This window comes from Scyliorhinus torazame, chromosome 5 (assembly GCF_047496885.1).
Source record: "Scyliorhinus torazame isolate Kashiwa2021f chromosome 5, sScyTor2.1, whole genome shotgun sequence".
NCBI lineage: Eukaryota > Metazoa > Chordata > Chondrichthyes > Carcharhiniformes > Scyliorhinidae > Scyliorhinus > Scyliorhinus torazame.
Window position 1 is genome coordinate 86,457,701 of NC_092711.1, and position 22,411 is coordinate 86,480,111.

The 22,411-nt window shown below is 50.9% G+C and overlaps 2 protein-coding genes across 3 annotated transcripts in view; one reads left to right on the forward strand and one right to left on the reverse strand.

The window, feature by feature from the left end:
- The window catches only part of LOC140418772 (uncharacterized), a 159,673-nt gene that overhangs the window by 115,724 nt on the left and 21,538 nt on the right, over window positions 1–22,411 (reverse strand). The gene's annotated exons all lie outside the window — the stretch shown is intronic.
- Window positions 44–21,621, forward strand: LOC140418771 (uncharacterized). The gene is made up of 2 exons (XM_072502382.1): window positions 44–133; window positions 20,196–21,621. The coding sequence occupies exon 2, from the start codon at window positions 20,311–20,313 to the stop codon at window positions 21,484–21,486; it is 1,176 nt and encodes a 391-aa protein (XP_072358483.1). The 5' UTR covers window positions 44–133; window positions 20,196–20,310; the 3' UTR covers window positions 21,487–21,621.

Sequence of the window (22,411 nt, forward strand, 5' to 3'; positions counted from 1 at the left end):
ATTGCTGCTCGTGCCCCAAGAACGTTGACGAATGCGCATGCGCAGCCCCTCGAGTACGCGCGAGAGAGATGGCCGCCATTTAGTCTCGTCTGTGAGAAAGCTGCAGGCCCCGCTCAGGTCCCCCCCGATACCGGTAGGATTTTCGGTTAATATAACATGTTTAAGAAGTGTGTCCAACGACGCGCCTAATTGAGCTCTCCCTCGGTCCTGCCATTCCCTCCTTTACGGATCATGCATCCGAGAAAGAACGCCGCCATTAATCGCACTGCGCATGCTTCACTCGGCCCAGTCCCGCCTCCTTGTTCACTCCGATTGGCTGGAGGACCAGCCGATTCCCACCGGCCTTTCGAATCCACCCCTTCACCCTATTGGTCAGGAGCTGCCGTCAGTCATTGCCCTGGCATTGTGAGGTATCAGGTGAGAGGTCAGTGTCGGGAGGCGGGGTTTACAAATCCTCAGTGCTGCCCGAGAGCTGAATGAAACAATGAATGAAAATCGCTTATTGTCACAAGTAGGCTTCAAATGAAGTTACTGTGAAAAGCCCCTAGTCGCCACATTCCGGCGCCTGTTCGGGGAGGCTGGTACGGGAATTGAACCGTGCTGCTGGTCTGCTTTGAAAGCCAGTGATTTAGCCCAGTGTGCTAAACCAGCCCCGATGGACATTCTCCACTCTCACTATCCGCTGCTTCTGGCTCCTCTCCGCAAACAACCTCGTAGAGACCGGGGGGGGGGGGGGGGGGGAGAGACACTGATCCAGTGACAATGTCACTGCATTAGTAGAAAAGTCTAATGTAATCCCTCCTGTTCAAAAAGTAGGAAACTAGTTAGTTTAAGCCTGTAGTTGGGAGACTGTTGGAATCCATTATTGAGGAAGTAGTAATTGGACTTTTGGAAAGCCAAACCGCAATCCATCAGAGTCAGTGTGGCAATGAACGGACATCGCGCGACAATCACCAGGCAGGAATGTTCCCTTCCAGTCGGGGCAGCAGTCAAGGGCATTCAGCCTCTGATCTCTGGGTAAGCGTTCTCCAAGGCGGCCTTCAGGACGCGCGACAACGCAGAATCGCCGAGCAGAAGCTTATAGCCAAGTTCCGCACACATTAGTGCGGCCTCAACCGGGACCTGGGATTCATGTCGCATTACATTCATCCCCCGCCATCTGACCTGCGAAATCCTACCAACTGTCCTGGCTTGACACAATTCACACCTCTTTAACCTGGGGTTACCCCATCTCTGGATCTGTAAAGATTTAATCACCTGCTAATGCTCGCATTCCAAGCATTGTCTGGCATCTTTGAATTTGTCTATATATATGTTTCTGGAACATACCTCTTCATTCACCTGAGGAAGGAGCAGCACTCTGAAAGCTAGTGACATCGAAACAAACCTGTTGGACTTTCACCTGATGTTGTAAGACTTTGTAGTGTGGTTTTGTAAAGGGTAAATCGTGTTTGACTCATTTTTTGGAGTTCTTGGAAGATGTAACAAGCCAGGCGGATAATGGGGGTACTGTAGATGTGTTTGGACTTCCAGAATACATTTGATAAGATGGAATTTAACATGCATAAGTGTGAGGTTATCAGTTTTGGTCAGAGGAATAAAAAGGCAATTTATTATCTAAATGGAGAGAAACTTTAGAGGACATTGGTTGGGTGTTGAATAAATATTTCACATCCGTCTCCAGCCAAGAGAATGAGGAGATAGACTTGGAACTCGGGGAGAGAAACTGTGAGGTTCTTGAGCGAATTGACAGAGGGAGTGACAAGACATTGGAAGTGTTGGCAAGCTTAAAAGTGGACAAATCTCCAGGTCTGGATGAATTGTGTCCCAGGATGCTGTGGGAGGTGAGATTGCAGGGGCCCCGACCCAAATTTTTAATTGCTCTTTGGCGACGAGGTCGGTGCTAGAGGACTGCAGATCAGCTAATATGATCGCACTATTTAAGAAAGGTTGTAGAGATAAGCCAGGGAACTAAGTACCAGTGAGTCTCGCATCAGTGGTAGGGAACCTATCGGAGAAAATTCAGAAGGAGAGAATCTATCTCCACTTGGAGAGGCAAGGTTTGATCAGGAATAGTCAGCATGGCTTTGGCAGCGGGAGGTCATGCCTAACAAATTTTGATTGATTGATTGACACCAGGTATGTCGATGGTGGTAGTGATGTAGTTTACATAGATTTCAGCAAAGCCTTTGCCAAGATCCCACATGGGAGACTTTATAAAGAAGACAAATACACATGTGATACAGAGTAACATGATAAGGTGGATTCAAAATTGGCTTGGCTGTAGGAGACAGAGGAAGATGACAGATGGCTGCTTTAGTGTCTGGAAGCCAGTGTCCAGTGGCGTACCACAGGGATCTGCGCTGGGTCCCCTGTTGTTTGTCATTTATATAAACGGCATAGATGACTATGTGTGGGGTAGAATCATTACCTTTGTGGATGTCACACAGCTTGGCCTGATGGTTAACAGTGAGGTTGAGTGTCTTTGGTGACAGGAAGATATAGACAGGATGGTCAAATGGGCAGAAACGTGGCAGATGGAATTTAACCCTGAAAAATGTGAGGTGACACACTTTGGCAGGCGTAATTTGACAACGAAGCATTCAATGAACGGCATGACACTGGGGCGTCTGAGGAACAAAGGGACCGTGGTGAGTTTGTTCTGAGATCTCTGAAGGTGGAAGGACAGGTTAATAGGATGGTGAAAAAGGCATATGGGACACTTGTCCTTTAGCAATTGCAGCATAGATGGGGTCGCAGTGACGTCTCGGACAGTGACGTCAGCCCTCAGACCACCTTCATGTTGAATTTAGCGTCATCCCCGTCGCCACCTCTGCCGCCCCCGCCCGCGTGTGGCACAAAGTCGACATGGATGTTGTTGTGTTTGATGGGCCCGCTGGCCCGGCTCCAGATGAAGAGTAAAGTGAAGCAGAGCGACACCACGGTGAAGAATGAGGCGAAGCCCATGGTGGTGGCCACCAGCAGCGTGTGGGTGTCGAAGGGATATCCGGGCCGTAGGCCGGCCTTGGCCCGGGAGTCGGAGTGCCCAGCCAGTCCCAGCTCCTGTAGCGAGAGCGGCCGCACCTGTAGCGAGGCCGAGGCCGTGTCGTTGCCGCCGGCGTTGCGGGCCACACAGCGATAGGTGCCGGAGTCCATGCGGCGGACCGAGGTGATCTGCAGGCTGCCGTCTGGCAAGAGGCGGCTGCGGCCCACGGCGGGTCCGGAGAGGAGCGGGGGCGCGGGGGGCAGGCTGGGGTCCGGACGTCCAGGGAGGAGGCCGCGGTCCTCGGGGTTCAGGCCCAGATTTTCAGATACTAGGCCCAGGCCCCCGGGGAGGCTCATCCCCACCCCGGGGAGGCTCATCCCCGCCTCGGGGTGGCCCAGCCGCTGGCGCCGTGGGTTGAGCCACAGGATGAGGGGCGGCGGCTGGCCGTCGGCCGAGCAGCGGAGGGTGACTGTCTGGCCCTCTCGGGCCTGCAGCCGCTGCGGCCTCTTGTCGCGGATGCGGGGCCGGCGGCAACTGAAGGTGCTGGCAGGGAGGGAGCCGGCGGCCTCGGGCAGGCGGTGGCCGTGGAGGGACGGCGGGGAGGCGCAGGTGGGCGGCTGGGGGCCCAGGAAGCGGAGGCGGTGGTGCCGGCGGACGATCCAGAGCAGGCGGCAATCGCAGGCCAGCGGGTTGAGGCCGAGGCCCAGGCTCTGGAGGGAGGCCAGCGAGCGGAAGGCAGCAGCCGGCAAGCTGGCCAACTGATTGGCCGTGACGTCCAGCAGCCGGAAGTAGACGAGGCCGCGGAAGGCGGCGTCATGGATGATGCGCAGACGGCCGCCCACCAATCGCTGCTCCTCCAGGCGGGTTACGTGCTGCAGCAGCGCTCCGCGGATGGCACTGATGGGATTATAGGAGAGGTTGAGGAAGCGCAGGTAGGCCTGAGTCCTCAGGCTGGCATGGGGGACAGTGCTGAGGTTGCAGTGGGTGATTGAGAGCCAAACCAAATTGAGGCCCTGGAGGCAATCGGGGCCTAGTTGGGCCAGTGAGACCCAGGAGTCGATTTCCAGCAGGCGGAGGCGGGAGAGGTCCTGGAAGAGGCGGCAGGGCGGCGGCCTTGGGGAAGGCCAGCAGGCGGAGGGCGGTCAGGTTGAGGAGGGGGGAGAGGGCAGGACCGGGTGGCCAGGTCAGCGCGGCACCACGGACGGTGAGTTGGTTGAGGCCGCTGAGGCTGGCCCAGGCTCGTGGGCCGGCCCAGGCCAGCTCGGGGGAGCCCAGGCTGAGGGTGCGCAGGGCGGCCAAGCCGCGGAAGGTGTGGTCGCCGAGCAGCAGCAGCGGGTTGCCGGCCAGCTCCAGGCTGCGCAGGGCGGCCAGGCCGTGGAGGGTTCCGGGCTGCAGGTAGCGCAGGAGGTTGTGGCCGAGGCCCAGGCGCTGCAGCCGCTCCAGGCCGCCCAGGGCGCCAGCCTCCAGCTCCCGCAGCCGGTTGTGGCCCAATTCCAGCTCCTCCAGCCGGCGGCTCAGGCCCCGTCCCGGGCCCCAGTCCAGCCACTCCAGCCGGTTGTCACTTAGGTCCAGCGCCCGCGTGCCAGCCGGGATCCCCCGCGGCAGCGACTCCAGCCCCCGGGACGAGCAGCTCCCCGTCCGGTTCAGGCTCCAGCAGAGGCAGTCTGAGGGGCAGCCGAGCCCCGTACCCAGGAGGAGGAGCAGGGGGCCTCACTGCCAGCAACAACGTCCTGCCCCACGGCCTGTAAAGCAAACAAAACAGGGGGTCAGTGAGGGGAGCTGGACCCCCCAGACACACACCCACGCACAGGACATCTCCCCCACACACAGGACACCTCCCCAGACACAAACCCCACACAGGACATTGCCCCCAGACACACACCCACACACAGGACACCTCCCCAGACACACACCCCACACAGGACACGTCCCCCACACACAGGACACCTCCCCTAGACACACACCCACACACAGGACACCTCCCCCACACACAGGACACCTCCCCCACACACAGGACACCTCCCCAGACACACACCCCACACAGGACACGTCCCCCACACACACCCACAAACACAAGACATCTCCCCAGACACCCCCTCCCCCAGACACACACCCACACACAGGACACCTCCCCCACACACAGGACACCTCCCCCAGACACAAACCCCACACAGGACATTGCCCCCAGACACACACCCACACACAGGACACCTCCCCAGACACACACCCCACACAGGACACGTCCCCCACACACAGGACACCTCCCCTAGACACACACCCACACACAGGACACCTCCCCACACACAGGACACCTCTCCCACACACAGGACACCTCCCCCACACACAGGACACCTCCCCCACACACAGGACACCTCCCCAGACACACACCCCACACAGGCCATTGCCCCCAGACACGCATCCACACACAGGACACCTCCCCAGACACACACCCACACACAGAACACCTCTCCCACACACAGGACACCTCCCCAGACACGCACCCACACACAGGACCCCCCCCCCCACACACAGGACACCTCCCCAAGACATGCACCCACACCCAGGTGGGAGTAGGCCTAGATTCGGGTTCTCTTTCACAGGGTCGGTGCAGAACCTATAGGCTGAATGGCCTCTCTCTGCACTGTAGGGATTCTGCGGTTCGACTCTTTTCCCCCAGACCCCATCATGCTGGGGGGTGGGGGGATCTCAGTAACCTCCCCTCGTAGAAGGATGGGTGAGTAAATTTGCAGATGACACTAAAGTCGGTGGAGTTGTGGACAGTGCGGAAGGATGTTACAAGTTACAGAGGGACATAGATAAGCTGCAGCGCTGGGCTGAGAGGTGGCAAATAGAGTTTAATGCAGAAAAGTGTGAGGTGATTCATTTTGGAAGGAATAACAGGAAGACGGAGTACTGGGCTAATGGTAAGATTCTTGGCAGTGTGGATGAGCAGAGACATCTCGGTGTCCATGTACATAGATCCCTGAAAGTTGCCACCCAGGTTGAGAGGGTTGTTAAGAAGGCGTACGGTGTGTTCGCTTTTATTGGTTGAGGGATTGAGTTTCGGAGCCATGAGGTCATGTTGCAGCTGTACAACACTCTGGTGCGGCCGCATTTGGAGTATTGCGTGCAATTTTGGTCGCCGCATTCTAGGAAGGATGTGGAAGCATTGGAAAGGGTGCAGAGGAGATTTAACAGAATGTTGCCTGGTATGGAGGGAAGATCTTATGAGGAAAGGCTGAGGGATTTGAGGCTGTTTTCGTAAGAGAGAAGAAGGTTAAGAGGTGACTTAATTGAGGCATACAAGATGATCTGAGGATTGGATAGCGTGGACAGTGAGAGGCTTTTTCCTCGGATGGTGATGTCTAGCACGAGGGGACATAGCTTTAAATTGAAGGGAGATAGATATAAGACAGATGTCAGAGGTAGGTTCTTTACTCAGAGAGTAGTAAGGGTGTGGAATGCCCTGCCTGTAACAGTAGTGGATTCGCCAACATTAAGGACATTCAAATGGTCATTGGATAGACATATGGACGATAAGGGAATAGTGTAGATGGGCTTTAGAGTGGTTTCACAGGTCGGCGCAACATCGAGGGCCGAAGGGCCTGTACTGTGCTGTAATGTTCTATGTTACCCGAGGCCTCTAGGACCCCCCTCCTCTGGAATGGACCCCTCCGGAATCCGCCCCCCCCTCCCCCCGCAGCCGCCCCCATGACACAGCCTTGTCCACCTTCCCTCTCAGATCCTCTCCACTACCCTCCACAACCCCCTCCACATCATCATCCCCTCTTGTTGCTTCACCTCGCTCCCACAAACGCCTTTGTGTCCTTCCCAAATTTCTATGCAAGGTCGGGCTTCGGGGTACAGAGAGAGATGGGAGGGGTTGAATATATTTGACTGCAAATTGTGATTACCTCATTAGCTTCATATTTATGGCGAAGAGCTTGAGGGTCTTCTTCGGTCCTGTTTCTGCTGACAGTCCGGGAGCAGCTTTCGCTATACAAGGAGCTACTGTCGGTTGTCAGCTTGTTTTAATGCTGCTGGGATCTGGTTACAGGTTACACACCAGCTGTAGCCTGTGGCTCAGGTTCTGGACGAGGGGCTCGATCGGGTTTCAACATAAACATTGTTCCTCCTGAATATTTAAACATTTGACATGGATAACACAGGTGCAGAAAGAGAAAACACCGGTTCAAAGTGTGAAAAGCTGGAGTGTGACCAACATTGATCTACACAGAGCAACGTGTTAGACAGGGAGTAAAGCTCCATCCTTCGACACTGTCCCCATCAAACACTCCCAGGACAGGTACAGCACGGGGTTAGATACAGAGTAAAGCTCCCTCTACACTGTCTCCATCAAACACTCCCAGGACAGGTACAACACGGGGTTAGATACAGAGTAAACCTCCCTCTACACTCTCCCCATCAAACACTCCCAGGACAGGTACAGCACGGGGTTAGATACAGAGTAAAGCTCCCTCTAAACTGTCCCCATCAAACACTCCCAGTACAGGTACAGCACAGGGTTAGATACAGAGTAAAGCTCCCTCTGCACTGTCCCCATCAAACACTCCCAGGACAGGTACAGAACGGGGTTAGATACAGAGTAAAGCCCCCTCTACACTGTCCCCAACAAACACTCCCAGGACTGGTACATAGGAAAGGAGCAGGCCATTCAGCCCATTGAGCATGCTCTTCTCTACAATATCATGGCTGATCAGCCACTTCCATGGAAAAATAATTCCAAGTGAAAGTGGTTCTCTGAAAATTAACTCTGTTCACTGGTTAATGATTTGCCGCACACAGAGCCACTGGTTAATGATTTGCCGCACACAGAGCCACTGGTTAATGATTTCCCACACACAGAGCCACTGGTTAATGATTTGTCGCACACAGAGCCACTGGTTATTGATTTGCCGCACACAGAGCCACTGGTTAATGAATTGCCGCACACACAGCCACTGGTTAATGATTTGCCGCACACAGAGCCACTGGTTAATGATTTGCCGCACACAGAGCCACTGGTTAATGATTTGCCGCACACAGAGCCACTGGTTAATGATTTGCCGCACACAGAGCCACTGGTTAATGATTTGCCGCACACAGAGCCACTGATTAATGATTTGCCGCACACAGAACCACTGGTTAATGATTTGCCGCACACACAGCCACTGGTTAATGATTTGCCGCACACAGAGCCACTGGTTAATGATTTGCCGCACACAGCCACTGGTTAATGATTTGCCGCACACAGAGCCACTGGTTAATGATTTGCCGCACACACAGCCACTGGTTAATGATTTGCCGCACACAGAGCCACTGGTTAATGATTTGCCGCACACAGCCACTGGTTAATGATTTGCCGCATACACAGCCACTGGTTAATGATTTGCCGCACACAGCCACTGGTTAATGATTTGCCGCATACACAGCCACTGGTTAATGATTTGCCGCACACAGAGCCACTGGTTAATGATTTCCCACTCCGATTTCCGGCTGAGATTGGCGTTATTGAGTGGAGACGAGCTTAATGTACCTCCCCACGGGCCGATTTGAAAGGCAGGCCGGCTTTGGGGGCTTCCTTGATGTGTGGTTTGCAGCGAGGTCCCTATCGGTTCTGTTCCCCGAGGGAAAGGCAGATGGCTGGTCCCAAGGGTGCTCCTTTCCCGGGGACACGGTTCAGATTCACTCCCTTACTCTCTGGTGGGCGCCTTAGTTTCCTGTGGAATATATGAAGAACATCTAAAGCTCATCATTTAAGTATTTCACTGAGGACCAGAACTATGTAAGGAATGACTATGCCTGTATTATTGCAGAGCTGTTAAGAAAGTCAGTAAAAGACAATCTGTTGCTGGGAGTTTGATTCTCTGGTGTCTGAAACCACAAGATTCAATGATTAGAGGCAACAAGATGAACAAGGAAACACATCAAGGCCCAAAACTCCAGCTGGATATTCACAGGAGAAAGTCTGTTATCAAACACCTCGAATGGACAGAACAAAGAAAGATCCCAACTGTAAGAAACTCTCGAATCATTTGTAAATATCTTTCAAATGCTGACAGGTTGCAGCTGTCAGTTTCCATCACATTGAAGGTTAGAGAATGGGTATTCTAGAACTAAAAAACATGAGTTAGATCACAGCTAGAGCACTGAGCACAGTTCTGGTCACCACATTCCAGTACAATCACATTCTTCCTGGAGAGAGTACGGAAGAGGTTTTTCTGGATGTTTCCAGGATTAGGGAATTTTAACAAGAGGAACGATTGGATCGATTGTTTTCTGTGGAACAGAGGAGGCTGAGTGGACATTTAATTGAGGTGTGCAACATTGAGGGTCCCAGATATAGTGGATCAGATGGCAGAAGGACCTATTTCATGAACAAACAGATCAGTAACCTGGGGCCAGAGATTTAAGTATCTGTTGGCAGGATTAGAGGGGAATTGAGGATTTTCTTCACCCGGGGTGGTGGGGATCTGGAACTCTGTCTGAAAGGGAGGTAGAGACAGAAACCCTCATCGTATGTGGAGTTTGTGTGATCTGCAGGCTACAGACCAAGAGGTGGAAAATGGGATTAGACTGGACAAGGAATTTTCAGCCAACACAGACACAATGGGCTGAATGGCCTCTGTGCTGTAAATGTCTAGGATTCTGTGATGACAAGTGATCCTCCAGTTTTTAATCCAAGACAGACCTCAGCGCAGTCAGTTCCGCCAAATGTTGATGTGATGGATCAAGAGGTGTCAGGTGCCAGGAGCAGTGATTCAAATGGAAATATCAGTAAATCCTGATATAGTTTATCTGTTCCATTTTAATAACTTCTCCTGAATGTGACCCTCACCCAGGTTTCATAGGTTATCATAGAATTTACAGTGCAGAAGGAGGCCATTCGGTCCATCGAGTCTGCACCGACTCTTGGCAAGAGCACCCTACCCAAGCCCACACCTCCACCCTGTCCCTATAACCCAGTAACCCCACCCAACACTAAGGGCAATTTTGGACACGAAGGGCAATTTAGCATGGCCAGTCCACCAGACCTGCACATCTTTGGACTGTGGGAGGAAACCGGAGCACCCGGAGAAAACCCACGCACACACGGGGAGAACGTGCAGACTCCGCACAGACAGTGACCCAAGCCGGGAATCGAACATGGGACCCTTGAGCTGTGAAGCAATTGTGCTAACCACTATGCTACCGTGCTGCCCCCAATAAGAAACAACATCAAAGGGCTCATCTGGGATTTGAACCCGGGACCTCTCACATTTTCATAGAGCACAACCCCTGAAGCGAGAATCTTACCCCTGGACCAACGAGCCAGTTTTGATTTGATTTATTTATAATAATAATCCTTTGTCACAAGTAGGCTTACATTAACACAGCAATGAAGTTACTGTGAAAGCCCCTAGTCGCCACATCCCGACGCCTGTTCGGGAGAATTCAATGTCCAGGGTCAGGGTCCCAGGTTTGATTCCTGGCTTGGGTCACTGTCTGTTGGAGGCTACACGTTCTCCCCGTGTCTGCGTTGGTTTCCTCCCACAAGTCCCGAAAGACGTGCTGTTAGGTAATTTGGACATTCTGAATTATCGCTCTGTGTACCCGAACAGGCGCCGGAATGTGGCAACTGGGAGCTTTTCATAGTAACTTCATTGCAGTGTTAATGTAAGCTTACTTGTGACAATAAAGATTATTGTTATTATTAAGACGTGACCTTGTTTTTCAGAAGCCATTTGAGAATCTCTAATGGCTCCTTCTCCACCCCAGTGATCAGAAACTGAATCTGTTAGGATCCTCAAGCATCTTCCCTGTGATTGTGGGGCCTGTCGTTCCCTGTCTCTGATTTGGAATGTGGGAACTCCGTGAGTTACCTTCCAATCTCAGGAAGCAATCCTTGATTCTTGATCTGTTGATGATGCAGCAAAGACCCAGGCTCCTGTCCCATTTCTTTACACATCCTGGTGTTGATGCTTCAGAAAATCTCTGCTTCAAAATATCCTGCATGTTTAGAACATGGACTGAATAACCGACTCCTGTTCCTGTTTCTGATGCCTTAATTCAATCTGAGCCGACAAATCAAAATTGCAGAAAACCAAATTATTGATGAATATTCTGTTGACAAATGGAGTCTCAGAACCATAGAATTCCTTCAGTGCAGAAGGAGGCCAATCGACCAATCAAATTGTTGCCTTTTCTTCTTTTACTCTGTCCTTTCTGTGGCTCAGTTCCAATGATGGCAATCAGTGAGTTTGCCCTTCTTTCTATGTTATCTATATTCTAATGCTTCGCGTCGCCAGGAATCAAATGATACCAACACAAGGTTCAACCGGCTATCGACCAAAGAGCCAAACACCAGTTAGTTAGTTCAAGGTCAAGGCTATTTTATTTACACACAATTAGTCATGCAACATAAACACTACTAGTTAACTACACCTATCGACTATGACAACCTGTACTTAACTTCGGACACCCGGTTTAGGTCAGAGAAAAACAGTAGCCACTGGTCGATTCTGGATCTATCGAGTCCGAAGGAGTAACTGCTGCTCAGCGGGACTCATCCGTCTGGTAGCGAGCGTTAAACTTGGACTTGCTTCTGGTGTTGTTGCAATTGGAGATGGCCGGACCGGGGTACCAGGTCCAAGAGAGGACGAACATGTGGCGAACTCTTATTATTCTTGGGGGGGTTTCGTGCTCTTTTGGGTGGTCCTTCAGTTTGGACCCTACTAATTGGGTGATCCCTGATCACTCTGTTCGATTCCTAACCAAGAAGGTGAATAACCTGTAACTCCAGCATTGTGGGAGCACCTTCACCACACAGACTGCAGCGGGTCAAGAAGGTCAAACATCAACTTCTCCACAGGTAACTGGGGATGGGGAATATTTGCTGCTGGTCTTGTTGGTGAAAGGACAGGGGAGTGAGAGGAGCTGATTTGCTCTGGCAAAGAGAACCAGCACAAACAGGACGGGCTGAATGGCCTCAATCTGCATTGTAACCATTCAATGATTCACTGATAAAGAAGCGACGCTGGAGACCAGGGAACAACCTCTGGAACCAATGACCAACCTGATACAAAGCTGCTCTTCATTGATCTGAGAGCTGCGGCCCTGGTCGGTGTAAACGGGGGGAGGGGGGATCCGCTCAGTTTATTCCCAGGGTTTCCGGAGCCTCTCCGTCCACCCACTGGATCCTCCGCCCCACCATCCCCCCCTTTAACCATTGTGGACCCGTCTGCCCATCACCCGCACTGCGCATGCTTCACTCACAGTCCAGCCCCGCCCCTCACTCACTACCATCGGTTGGAGGACCAGCTGCTCCCATCTGGTCCGCCAGGCCAACCCTCACAATTCCTATTGGTCCGGTACCGCCGCCAATCACTCACTGGGCACTGTCACCGTTCGGGCTGTGCCCGGCGCATCCGCAGTTCAGGTTGTCGCTGACGATGCGAGGAGCGGGAAAGAAACAATCAAGCAACTTTCAGGATTGTAGCCGGGAGCAATAGAAGCTGCGGAGTGAGCCGGGAGGCTTCATAAATACCCCGTGGAGGCTTCAACTCCCGAGGAAAATGTTAACGGTCCCGTCTTAAACAGCACCGAACAGAGTGAGAGCTGAGCGGTGACAGGCCCGGGTTACCTGCCGCCATCTTTACAGAGGACAAGGTGCCTGGACCAGATGGCAACTCTCCCGGATTGACTGACTGGAGTCTCCAGGATTTTATTTTAATCATTTGTGGGAGTCAATGGCTGGGCCAACATTTATTGCCCATCCCTAATTTCCCTTAAACCGAGTGGCTTGCTCAGCCATCTCATAGAACATTACAGCGCAATACAGGTCCTTTGGCCCTCGATGTTGCGCCGACTTGTGAAACCACTCTAAAGCCCATCTACACTATTCCCTTATTGTCCATATGTCTATCCAATGACCATTTGAATGTCCTTAGTGTTGGCGAGTCCACTACTGTAGCAGGCAGGGAATTCCACGCCCTTACTACTCTCTGAGTAAAGAACCTACCTCTGACATCTGTCTTATATCTATCTCCCCTCAATTTAAAGGTATGCCCCCTCGTGCTAGACATCACCATCCGAGGAAAAAGGCTCTCACTGTCCACCCTATCCAATCCTCTGATCATCTTGTATGCCTCAATTAATTCACCTCTCAACCTTCTCTCTAACGAAAACAGCCATAAGTCCCTCAGCCTTTCCTCATAAGATCTTCCCTCCATACCGGGCAACATTCTGGTAAATCTCCTCTGCACCCTTTCCAATGCTTCCACATCCTTCCTATAATGCGGCGACCAGAATTGCATGCAATACTCCAAATGCGGCCGCACCAGAGTGTTGTATAGCTGCAACATGACCTCATGGCTCCTAAACTCAATCCCACTACCAATAAAAGCGAACACACCGTACGCCTTCTTAACAACCCTCTCAACCTGGGTGGCAACTTTCAGGGATCTATGTACATGGACACCGAGATCTCTCTGCTCATCCACACTGCCAAGAATCTTACCATTAGCCCAGTACTCAGTCTTCCTGTTATTCCTTCCAAAATGTATCACCTCACACTTTTCTGCATTAAACTGCATTTGCCATCTCTCAGCCCAGCGCTGCAGCTTATCTATGTCCCTCTGTAACTTGCAACATCTTTCCGCACTGTCCACAACTCCACCGACTTTAGTGTAATCTGCAAATTTACTCACCCATCCTTCTACGCCCTCCTCCAGGTCATTTATAAAAATGACAAACAACAGTGGCCCCAAAACAGATCCTTGTGGTACACCACTAGTAACTGGACTCCAGTCTGAACATTTCCCATCAACCACCACCCTTTGTCTTCTTCCAGCTAGCCAATTTCTGATCCAAACTGCTAAATCACCCTGAATCCCATGCCTCCGTATTTTCTGCAGTAGCCTACCATGGGGAACCTTATCAAACGCTTTACTGAAATCGATATGCACCGCATCAACTGCTTTACCCTCATCCACCTGTTTGGTCACCTTCTCAAAGAACTCTACAAGGTGTGTGAGGCACGACCTACCCTTCACAAAACCGTGTTGACTATCTCTAATCAAATTATTCCTTTCCAGATGATTATACATCCTATCTCTTAGAAACCTTTCCAAGATTTTTCCCACAACAGAAGTAAGGCTCACTGGTCTATAGTTACCGGGGTTATCTCTACTCCCCTTCTTGAACAAGGGGACAACATTTGCTATCCTCCAGTCTTCTGGCACTATTCCTGCAGACAAAGATGACTTAAAGATCAAGGCCAAAGGCTCAGCAATCTCCTCCCTAGCTTCCCAGAGAATTCTAGGATAAATCCCATCCGGCCCAGGTGACTTATCTATTTTCACACCTTTTTCCAGAATTGCTATCACCTCCTTATGAACCTCAAGCCCTTCTAGTCTCGTAGCCTGAATCTCAGTATTCTCCTCGACAACATTGTCTTTTTCCTGTGTGAATACTGACGAAAAATATTCATTTAGCACCTCTCCTATCTCCTCGGACTCCAAGCACAATTTCCCACGACTGTCCTTGACTGGCCCTACACTTACCCTAGTCATTCTTTTATTCCTGACATATCTATAGAAAGCTTTAGGGTTATCCTTGATCCTACCTGCCAAAGACTTCTCATGTCCCCTCCTGGCTCTTCTTAGCTCTCTCTTTAGGTCCTTCCTAGCTAACTTGTAACTCTCGAGCGCCCTAACTGAACCTTCATGTCTCATCTTTACATAAGTCTCCTTCTTCCTCTTGACAAGTGTTTTGACTGCTTTAGTAAACCACGGTTCTCTCACTCGACCACTTCCTCCCTGACTGGTACATACTTATCAAGGACACGCAGTAGCTGTTCCTTCAACAAGCTCCACATTTCCATTGTGCCCATCCCCTGCAATTTTTCTCTCCATCCGATGTATCCTAAGTCTTGCCTCATCGCATCATAATTGCCTTTCCCCAGATATAACTCTTGCCCTGCGGTATATACCTATCTCTTTCCATCACTAAAGTAAACGTAATCGAATTGTGCTCACCTACCTTCAAATGTAACACCTGTCCTGGTTCATTACCCAGTACCAAATCCAATATGGCCTCGCCTCTCGTTGGCCTATCTACATACTCTATCAGGAAACCCTCCTGCACACATTGGACAAAAGCGGACCCATCTAATTTACTCGAACTATAGCGTTTCCAGTCAATATTTGGAAAGTTAAAGTCTCCCATAACAACTACACTGTTGCTTTCGCTCCTATCCAGAATCATCTTTGCAATCCTCTCCTCTACATCTCTGGAACTTTTCGGAGGCCTATAGAAAACCCCTAACAGGGTGACCTCTCCTTTCCTGTTTCTAACCTCAGCCCATACTACCTCAGTAGACGAGTCCTCATCAAACGTCCTTTCTGCCACCGTAATATTGTCCTTGACTAACAATGCCACCCCTCCCCCTCTTTTACCACCTTCCCTGAGCTTACTGAAATATCTAAATCCCGGCACCTGCAACAACCATTCCTGTCCCTGCTCTATCCATGTCTCCGAAATGGCCACAACATCGAAGTCCCAGGTACCAACCCATGCCGCAAGTTCACCCACCTTATTCCGGATGCTCCTGGCATTGAAGAAGACACACTTTAAACCACCTTCCTGCTTGCCGGTACACTCGTGCAACTTTGAAACCCTACTCATGACCTCACTACTCTCAACCTCCTGTATACTGGAGCTACAATTCAGGTTCCCAAGCCCCTGCTGAACTAGTTTAAACCCTCCCGAAGAGCATTAGCAAATTTCCCCCCCAGAATATTGGTACCCCTCTGGTCCAGGTGCAGACAATCGCGTTTGTAGAGGTCCCACCGACCCCAGAATGAGCCCCAATTATCCAGAAATCTGAAACTCTCCCTCCTGCACCATCCCTGTAGCCACGTGTTCAACTCCTCTCTCCCTATTCCTCGTATCGCTATCACGTGGCACGGGTACCAACCCAGAGATAATAACTCTGTTTGTCCTAGATCTAAGTTTCCACCCTAGCTCCCTGAATTCCTGCCTTACATCCCCATCCCTTTTCCTCCCTATGTTGTTGGTACCTATGTGGACCACGACTTGGGGCTGCTCCCCCTCCCACTTAAGGATCCCGAAAACACGATCCGAGACATCACGCACCCTGGCACCTGGGAGGCAACACACCAACCGTGAGTCTCTCTCGTTCCCACAGAATCTCCTATCTATCCCCCTAACTATGGAGTCTCCAATGACTAATGCTGTACAGCTCTCCCCCCTTCCCTTCTGAGCAACAGGGACAGACTCTGTGCCAGAGACCTGTACCCATGGCTTAACCGTGGTAAGCCCCCCCCCCCCCAACAGTATCCAAAGCGGTATACTTGTTACTAAGGGGAACGGGCAACAGGGGATCCCTGTACTGACTGCTTCCTCCCAGCCCCTCTCACCGTCACCCATCTATCTTTATTCTTCGGAGTAACTACATCCCTGAAGCTTCTATCTATGACCAACTCTGCCTCCCGAATGATCCGAAGTTCATCCAACTCCAGCTCCAGTTCCCTAACGTGGTTTCTGAGGAGCTGGAGATGGGTGCACTTCCCACAGATGAAATCAGCAGGGACACTGACGGCATCCCTCACCTCAAACATTCTGCAGGAGGAACATTGCACTACCTTCCCTGTCATCCCTCTAGATAAAAAAAAAGGAAAGAAAGAGCTTACCTGTTATTCACTCCCCTTCTCAGCAAGCACTCACTCAGCAACCTCTGCGCCCCGCACGATAACACATGAGGGAAAATAAATAAAAACTACTTACCAGTCACCAGCCAATTCCTTACCTGCAGGCTGTGACATCACGGTTCAACTTTCCACTTCTACCTGCCCTCGAGCCTTCCTCTTGATCCTTACAGCGGTTGGTTTTTTTGGTTAGAGGAGGGGGTAGGGAGGGAAACACTGAAGAAATGTTTCAGGTTTAAGTGTCACTTGACAAGAGCTCCTCCACAAACCACCTCACAGTTAGGGTGAGCACGCAGACGAATGCAAATTTCCCCTGCAACGGTCAATCAGCAGCTCCGCTCTACTGCCCTCTGCTGGATGCTTGTCTTCACTTGAACAGCTTGGGTCTCTTGTTCAGGTATGCCTCCAAGTTAGGGTGAGCACACGGACGTATGCAAATTTCCCCTGCAACGGCCAATCAGCAGCTCCGCTCTACTGCCCTCTGCTGGATGCTTGTCTTCACTTGAACAGGTAGGGTCCCTTGTTCATGTACGCCTCCAAGTTAGGGTGAGCACACGGACGTATGCAAATTTCCCCTGCAACGGCCAATCAGCATCTCCGCTCTACTGCCCTCTGCTGGATGCTTGTCTTCACTTGAACAGCTAGGGTCTCTTGCTCAGGTACGCCTCCAAGTTAGGGTGAGCACATGGACGTATGCAAATTTCCCCAGCAACGGCCAATCAGCAGCTCCACTCTACTGCCCTCTGCTGGATGCTTGTCTTCACTGGAACAGTTCGGGTCTCTTGTTCAGGTATGCCTCCAAGTTAGGGTGAGCACACGGACGTATGCAAATTCCCCCTGCAACGGCCAATCAGCAGCTCCGCTCTACTGCCCTCTGCTGGATGCTTGTCTTCACTTGAACAGGTAGGGTCTCTTGTTCATGTACGCCTCCAAGTTAGGGTGAGCACACGGACGTATGCAAATTTTCCCAGCAACGGCCAATCAGCAGGTCCGGTCTACTACCCTCTGCTGGATCCTACTGCCCTCTGCTGGATCTTGGAGGGCATTTAAAGAGTCAACCACATTGCTGTGGTTTGGAATCGTGTCGGCCAGACCAGGTAAGGATGGCAGATTTTCTTTTCTGTTCATTCACGGGATGTGGGTGTTTCTGGCTGGGCCAGCATCACTAATTGCCCTTGAACTGAGTGCATCTCAGAGAGCATTTTAAGAGTCAGCCAGCTGACTGTGGATCTGGAGTCACATGTAGGCCAGACAGAGATTTCCTTCACTGAAGGACATGAGTGAACCAACAATCGACAATGGTTTCATGGTCATCAGTAAACTTTCAATCAATTCAAATGTTACCGTCTGTCTTGGTGAGCCTGCTCCTTACACACAAACTGGGAGTCGGCCCCTCGAGCCTGCACCTTACACACAAACTAGGAGGCGGCCCCTTGAGCCTGCACCTTACACACAAACTGGGAGCCGGCCCCTCGAGCCTGCACCTTACACACAAACTGGGAGTCGGCCCCTCGAGCCTGCTCCTTACACACAAACTGGGAGTCGTCCCCTCAGGTCTGCTCCAGTATTCAATAAGTTTGCGGCTGATCTAATTTTAAAAAAAGAATTTGGAGTACCTAATTCTTTTATTTTCCAATATTGTTCCCTTAAATTTAGAGTACCCAATTCTTTTCTTCTTCCCAATTAAAAGGCAATTTATTGTGGCTAATTTACCTACCCGGCACATCTTTGGGTTGTGAGGGTGAGACCCACGCAGACATGGGGAGAATGTGCAAACTCTACCTGGACAGTGACTCGGGGCTGTGATCGGACCTATGAGGCAGCAGTGCTAACCACTGCGCCACCGTGCTGCCCCATCGGCTGATCTAATTTTAACCTCAATTCCACATTCTGGCCAACACCGATAACCTTTCACCTCCTTGCTTATCAAGAATCTATCCAGCTCTGCCTTAAAAATATCCAAGAACACTGCTTCCACTGCCTTTTAAAGATGTGTTCCAAAGTCATAGAATCTCTACAGTGCAGATTGACCCCATTCAGCCCATCGAGTCCACATCGACCCTCCGAAAGAGCTCCCCACCCCACCCTCATAATCCCACCCAACTTGCACATTGTTGGAGACTCAGGGCCATTTAAGCATGGCCAATCCAGCGAACCTGCAGACCTTTGATCTGTGGGAGGAAATCGGATCACCCGGAGGAAACCCACACAGATACAGGGAGAACGTGTAAACTCCACACAGTCACCCAGGGTCGGAATTGAACCCAGGACCAAAAGAGAAAATGCAGGAAAATCTCAGCATGTCTGGCAGCATCAGTGGGGAGAGAAAGGAGCTCACATTTCGATTCCAGATGATTCTTTGTCAAAGCTAAAAGACAGAGAAAGTGGGAGATATTTATACTGTAGGTGAGGGAATGAAAGATGAGTCATAGACTGGGTACCTGGTGCTGTGAGGCAACAATGCTGACCACTGTGCCACACCCTGTCCTACAACCCTCAAGAGAAAAAATATCCTTATCCCCATCTGAAATGGGTGGCCCTTTATTTTGCAACAGTAACCCCCCCTGTTCTAGATTCTCCCACAAGAGGAAACATTCTCACCACATCCACCCTGTCAAGACCCCTCAGCATCTTATATAGTTCAATCCAGGTTTTACCCAAAACTTTACATCTGTGTCCCGACTGCTTGTACGATCAGTGAATGGAAACAGTTTCTTTGCCCACCCGATGGAAATCTGGCCTAAGCTTTTGTCCCTGAATCAAGTCTCCCTCAACCTCCTTTGCAGGAACCATTCTGGTAAATCTCCTCTGCACCTTCTCCAAGAATTTTCACATTCTTCCTGAAGAGTGGTGACCAGAGCTTTATAAAGATTCAGAGAATAGAATTAGAACCATAGAATTCCCACAGAGCAGGAGGCCATTCGGCCCATCAAGTCTGCACCGATTCTCTGAAAGGGCACCCTGCCTAGGCCCACACCCCTACCCTGTCCTTGTAACCCCATAGCCCCACCGAACCTGCACATTCCTGGACACTAAGGGGAGATTTATCAAGGCCAATCCACCTAACTTGCCCTTCTTCAGACTGTGGGAGGAAACCTGAGCACCGGGTGGAAACCCATGCAGACACTGGGAGAAAGTGCAAGCTCCACACACACACAGTTGCCAAGGCCGCAATTGAACCTGGGTCCCTGGCACTGTGAGGCAGCAGTGCTAATCACTGTGTCACCGGTAGCCTGGCTTCCCTGTTTCGGAATCAATATTACTGTTTATGAAGCTCAAGATCGTATTTGCTTTGCCATCTATTCTCTTTAATATGTCTTATAGATATACAAAATCCCTCTTCACCTCTTTCTCCTCCCAAAGGGGCCAGTTGGGTGTTTATGGTCACTTTTGTTCCCAGTGCCGGCCCCACAAATGACCAGATTCATTCAGCTCAATTTCACAACCTGCCTTTGTGTTTTTGTGGGTTCTTTCTCACTCTATTTTCTGTTTTGAATCAGTTTCACCGGGTGTTCGAAGGAAAGGCTTCAAGGTCCAGAAACACAAACCAAGCATCACATCAGGATCTGACAGAGCCTCAATTTATCATATCCTGAATATCAGCGGATTTTGAACATGGAAGGAAAAAGCATCGTTCACAATGGGGAGAAACCGGACACGTCATCAGGCCTCACAAGCCACAAATGCAGTCACACGGAGAAGAAACCGTGGAAATGTGCGGACTGTGGAAAAGGATTCACTGTCCCATCCAAGCTGGAAATTCATCGACGCAGTCACACTGGGGAGAGACCATTCACCTGCTCCAAGTGTGGGAAGAGATTCACTCAGTCATCCGGCCTGTTCACACACCAGCAAATACACACTGGGCAGAGACTATTCACCTGCTCCACGTGTGGGAAGGCATTCAGTGATACATCCAACCTGCTGAGACACCAGCGAGTTCACACTGGGGAGAGGCCGTTCACCTGCTCTCAGTGTGGGAAGGGATTCACTCAGTTGTCCACTCTGTCCGGACACCAGCAAGTTCACACTGGGGAGAGACCATTCACCTGCTCCAAGTGTGGGAAGTCTTTCACTCGGTCATTCCACTTGCTGAAACACGAGCGAGTTCACACTGGGGAGAGACCATTCACCTGCTCCAAGTGTGGGAAGTCTTTCACTCGGTCATCCCACTTGCTGAAACACGAGCAAGTTCACACTGGGGAGAGACCGTTCACCTGCTCCAAGTGTGGGAAGGGATTCACTCGGCCATCCCACTTGCTGAAACACGAGCGAGTTCACACTGGGGAGAGGCCGTTCACCTGTTCAGAGTGTGGGAAGGGATTCACTCAGTCATCCAACCTGCAGAATCACCAGCGAATTCACACTGGGGAGAGGCCATTTGCCTGCGCTCAGTGTGGGAAGAGATTCACTCGATCATATGACCTGCAGAGCCACCAGCGAGTTCACACTGGGGAGAGACCATTCACCTGCTCAGAGTGTGGGAAGGGATTCACTCGGTCATCCCACCTGCTGATTCACCAGCGAATTCACACTGGGGAGAGGCCATTCACCTGCTCACAGTGTGGGAAGGGATTCATTCAGTTGTCCACTCTGTCCGGACACCAGCAAGTTCACACTGGGGAGAGACCATTCACCTGCTCCAAGTGTGGGAAGGGATTCACTCGGTCATCCCACTTGCTGAGACACGAGCGAGTTCACACTGGGGAGAAGCCATTCGCCTGCTCAGAGTGTGGGAAGGGATTCACTCAGGCATCCAACCTGCAGCAGCATCAACGAGGCCACAAGTAACCACAGTGAATGGATTTTGTTGTTAATTCCACATTCAGGACTGAACTATGTTCATTTCTGCTGATAACAAACTCCAGCCCATTTACAGGGGCTAATATTCTAGCTAAAAGTCAAATAAATTAGATTGGTGTTAAATACGCAGTGTGTTGAAACTTATTCATATCTCTGACACAAGTTAGTTCCTTTTGAAGTACTCTTGCTCTCCCCTGTCTCTTCCATCCTCAGCTCCAACAAGAAGTGTGAGGAGCTTGTGGAGCTTCTTTGTGACTGAGATTGAGTGAATCCGATCAGCTGCCTCTGCTGCTGAGAGTTTGGCTGATGATCGATAAATGAGAGTTTGGCTCAAGATGGATTGGAACTTTATGGGAAAAACAAAATGTTAGGTAAAGCTTTGTGTGAAGAAATGTCAAGACAGGCTTCTGGTAGCAAAAATGTATCACTTGTTTTTGAACCAGACAAACTGCAATAACGGCCTTGGGAATGGGTGCACTAGGCTTAAAGATAATTATAATTGAGGGGGCTGAATTATAATTGAGCTGAGAGCACAGATAGGAATGCGAGGGAGCTGCCCTCAGAAATGAACCAAAAATGTATAAATCCTGCTGTTAGATGTATTGACTTTGGCTTGCTATTGTGACTTTCAAGAGACACAGTGGTTTTAGCCCCGGCCGAGAAATAAACATGTTAAAGTTACGAGGTGTTCGACTGATCATTTCATCCGGACTGGCTGCAAAAGAATCCTCATTTAGTGTCAGAAGTGGGATTTCACAGGCGCCTTCCTGGAACCTGACGGCGTAACAGACTGATCGCATTCGGATGCTGAGGAGGGACTTGCGCACCAAACGGGAGTACCCTTGTTACCACTTTGGTTTCCCCCTCTGCTGTCCCGAGTGTGGCCACGCCCTGCTGTTCGGTTTCGGTGAAG

Excerpts from the sequence above, each read along its gene's own strand:
- LOC140418771 (XM_072502382.1), top strand. The coding sequence starts at position 20,311 with ATGGAAGGAAAAAGCATCGTTCACAATGGGGAGAAACCGGACACGTCA.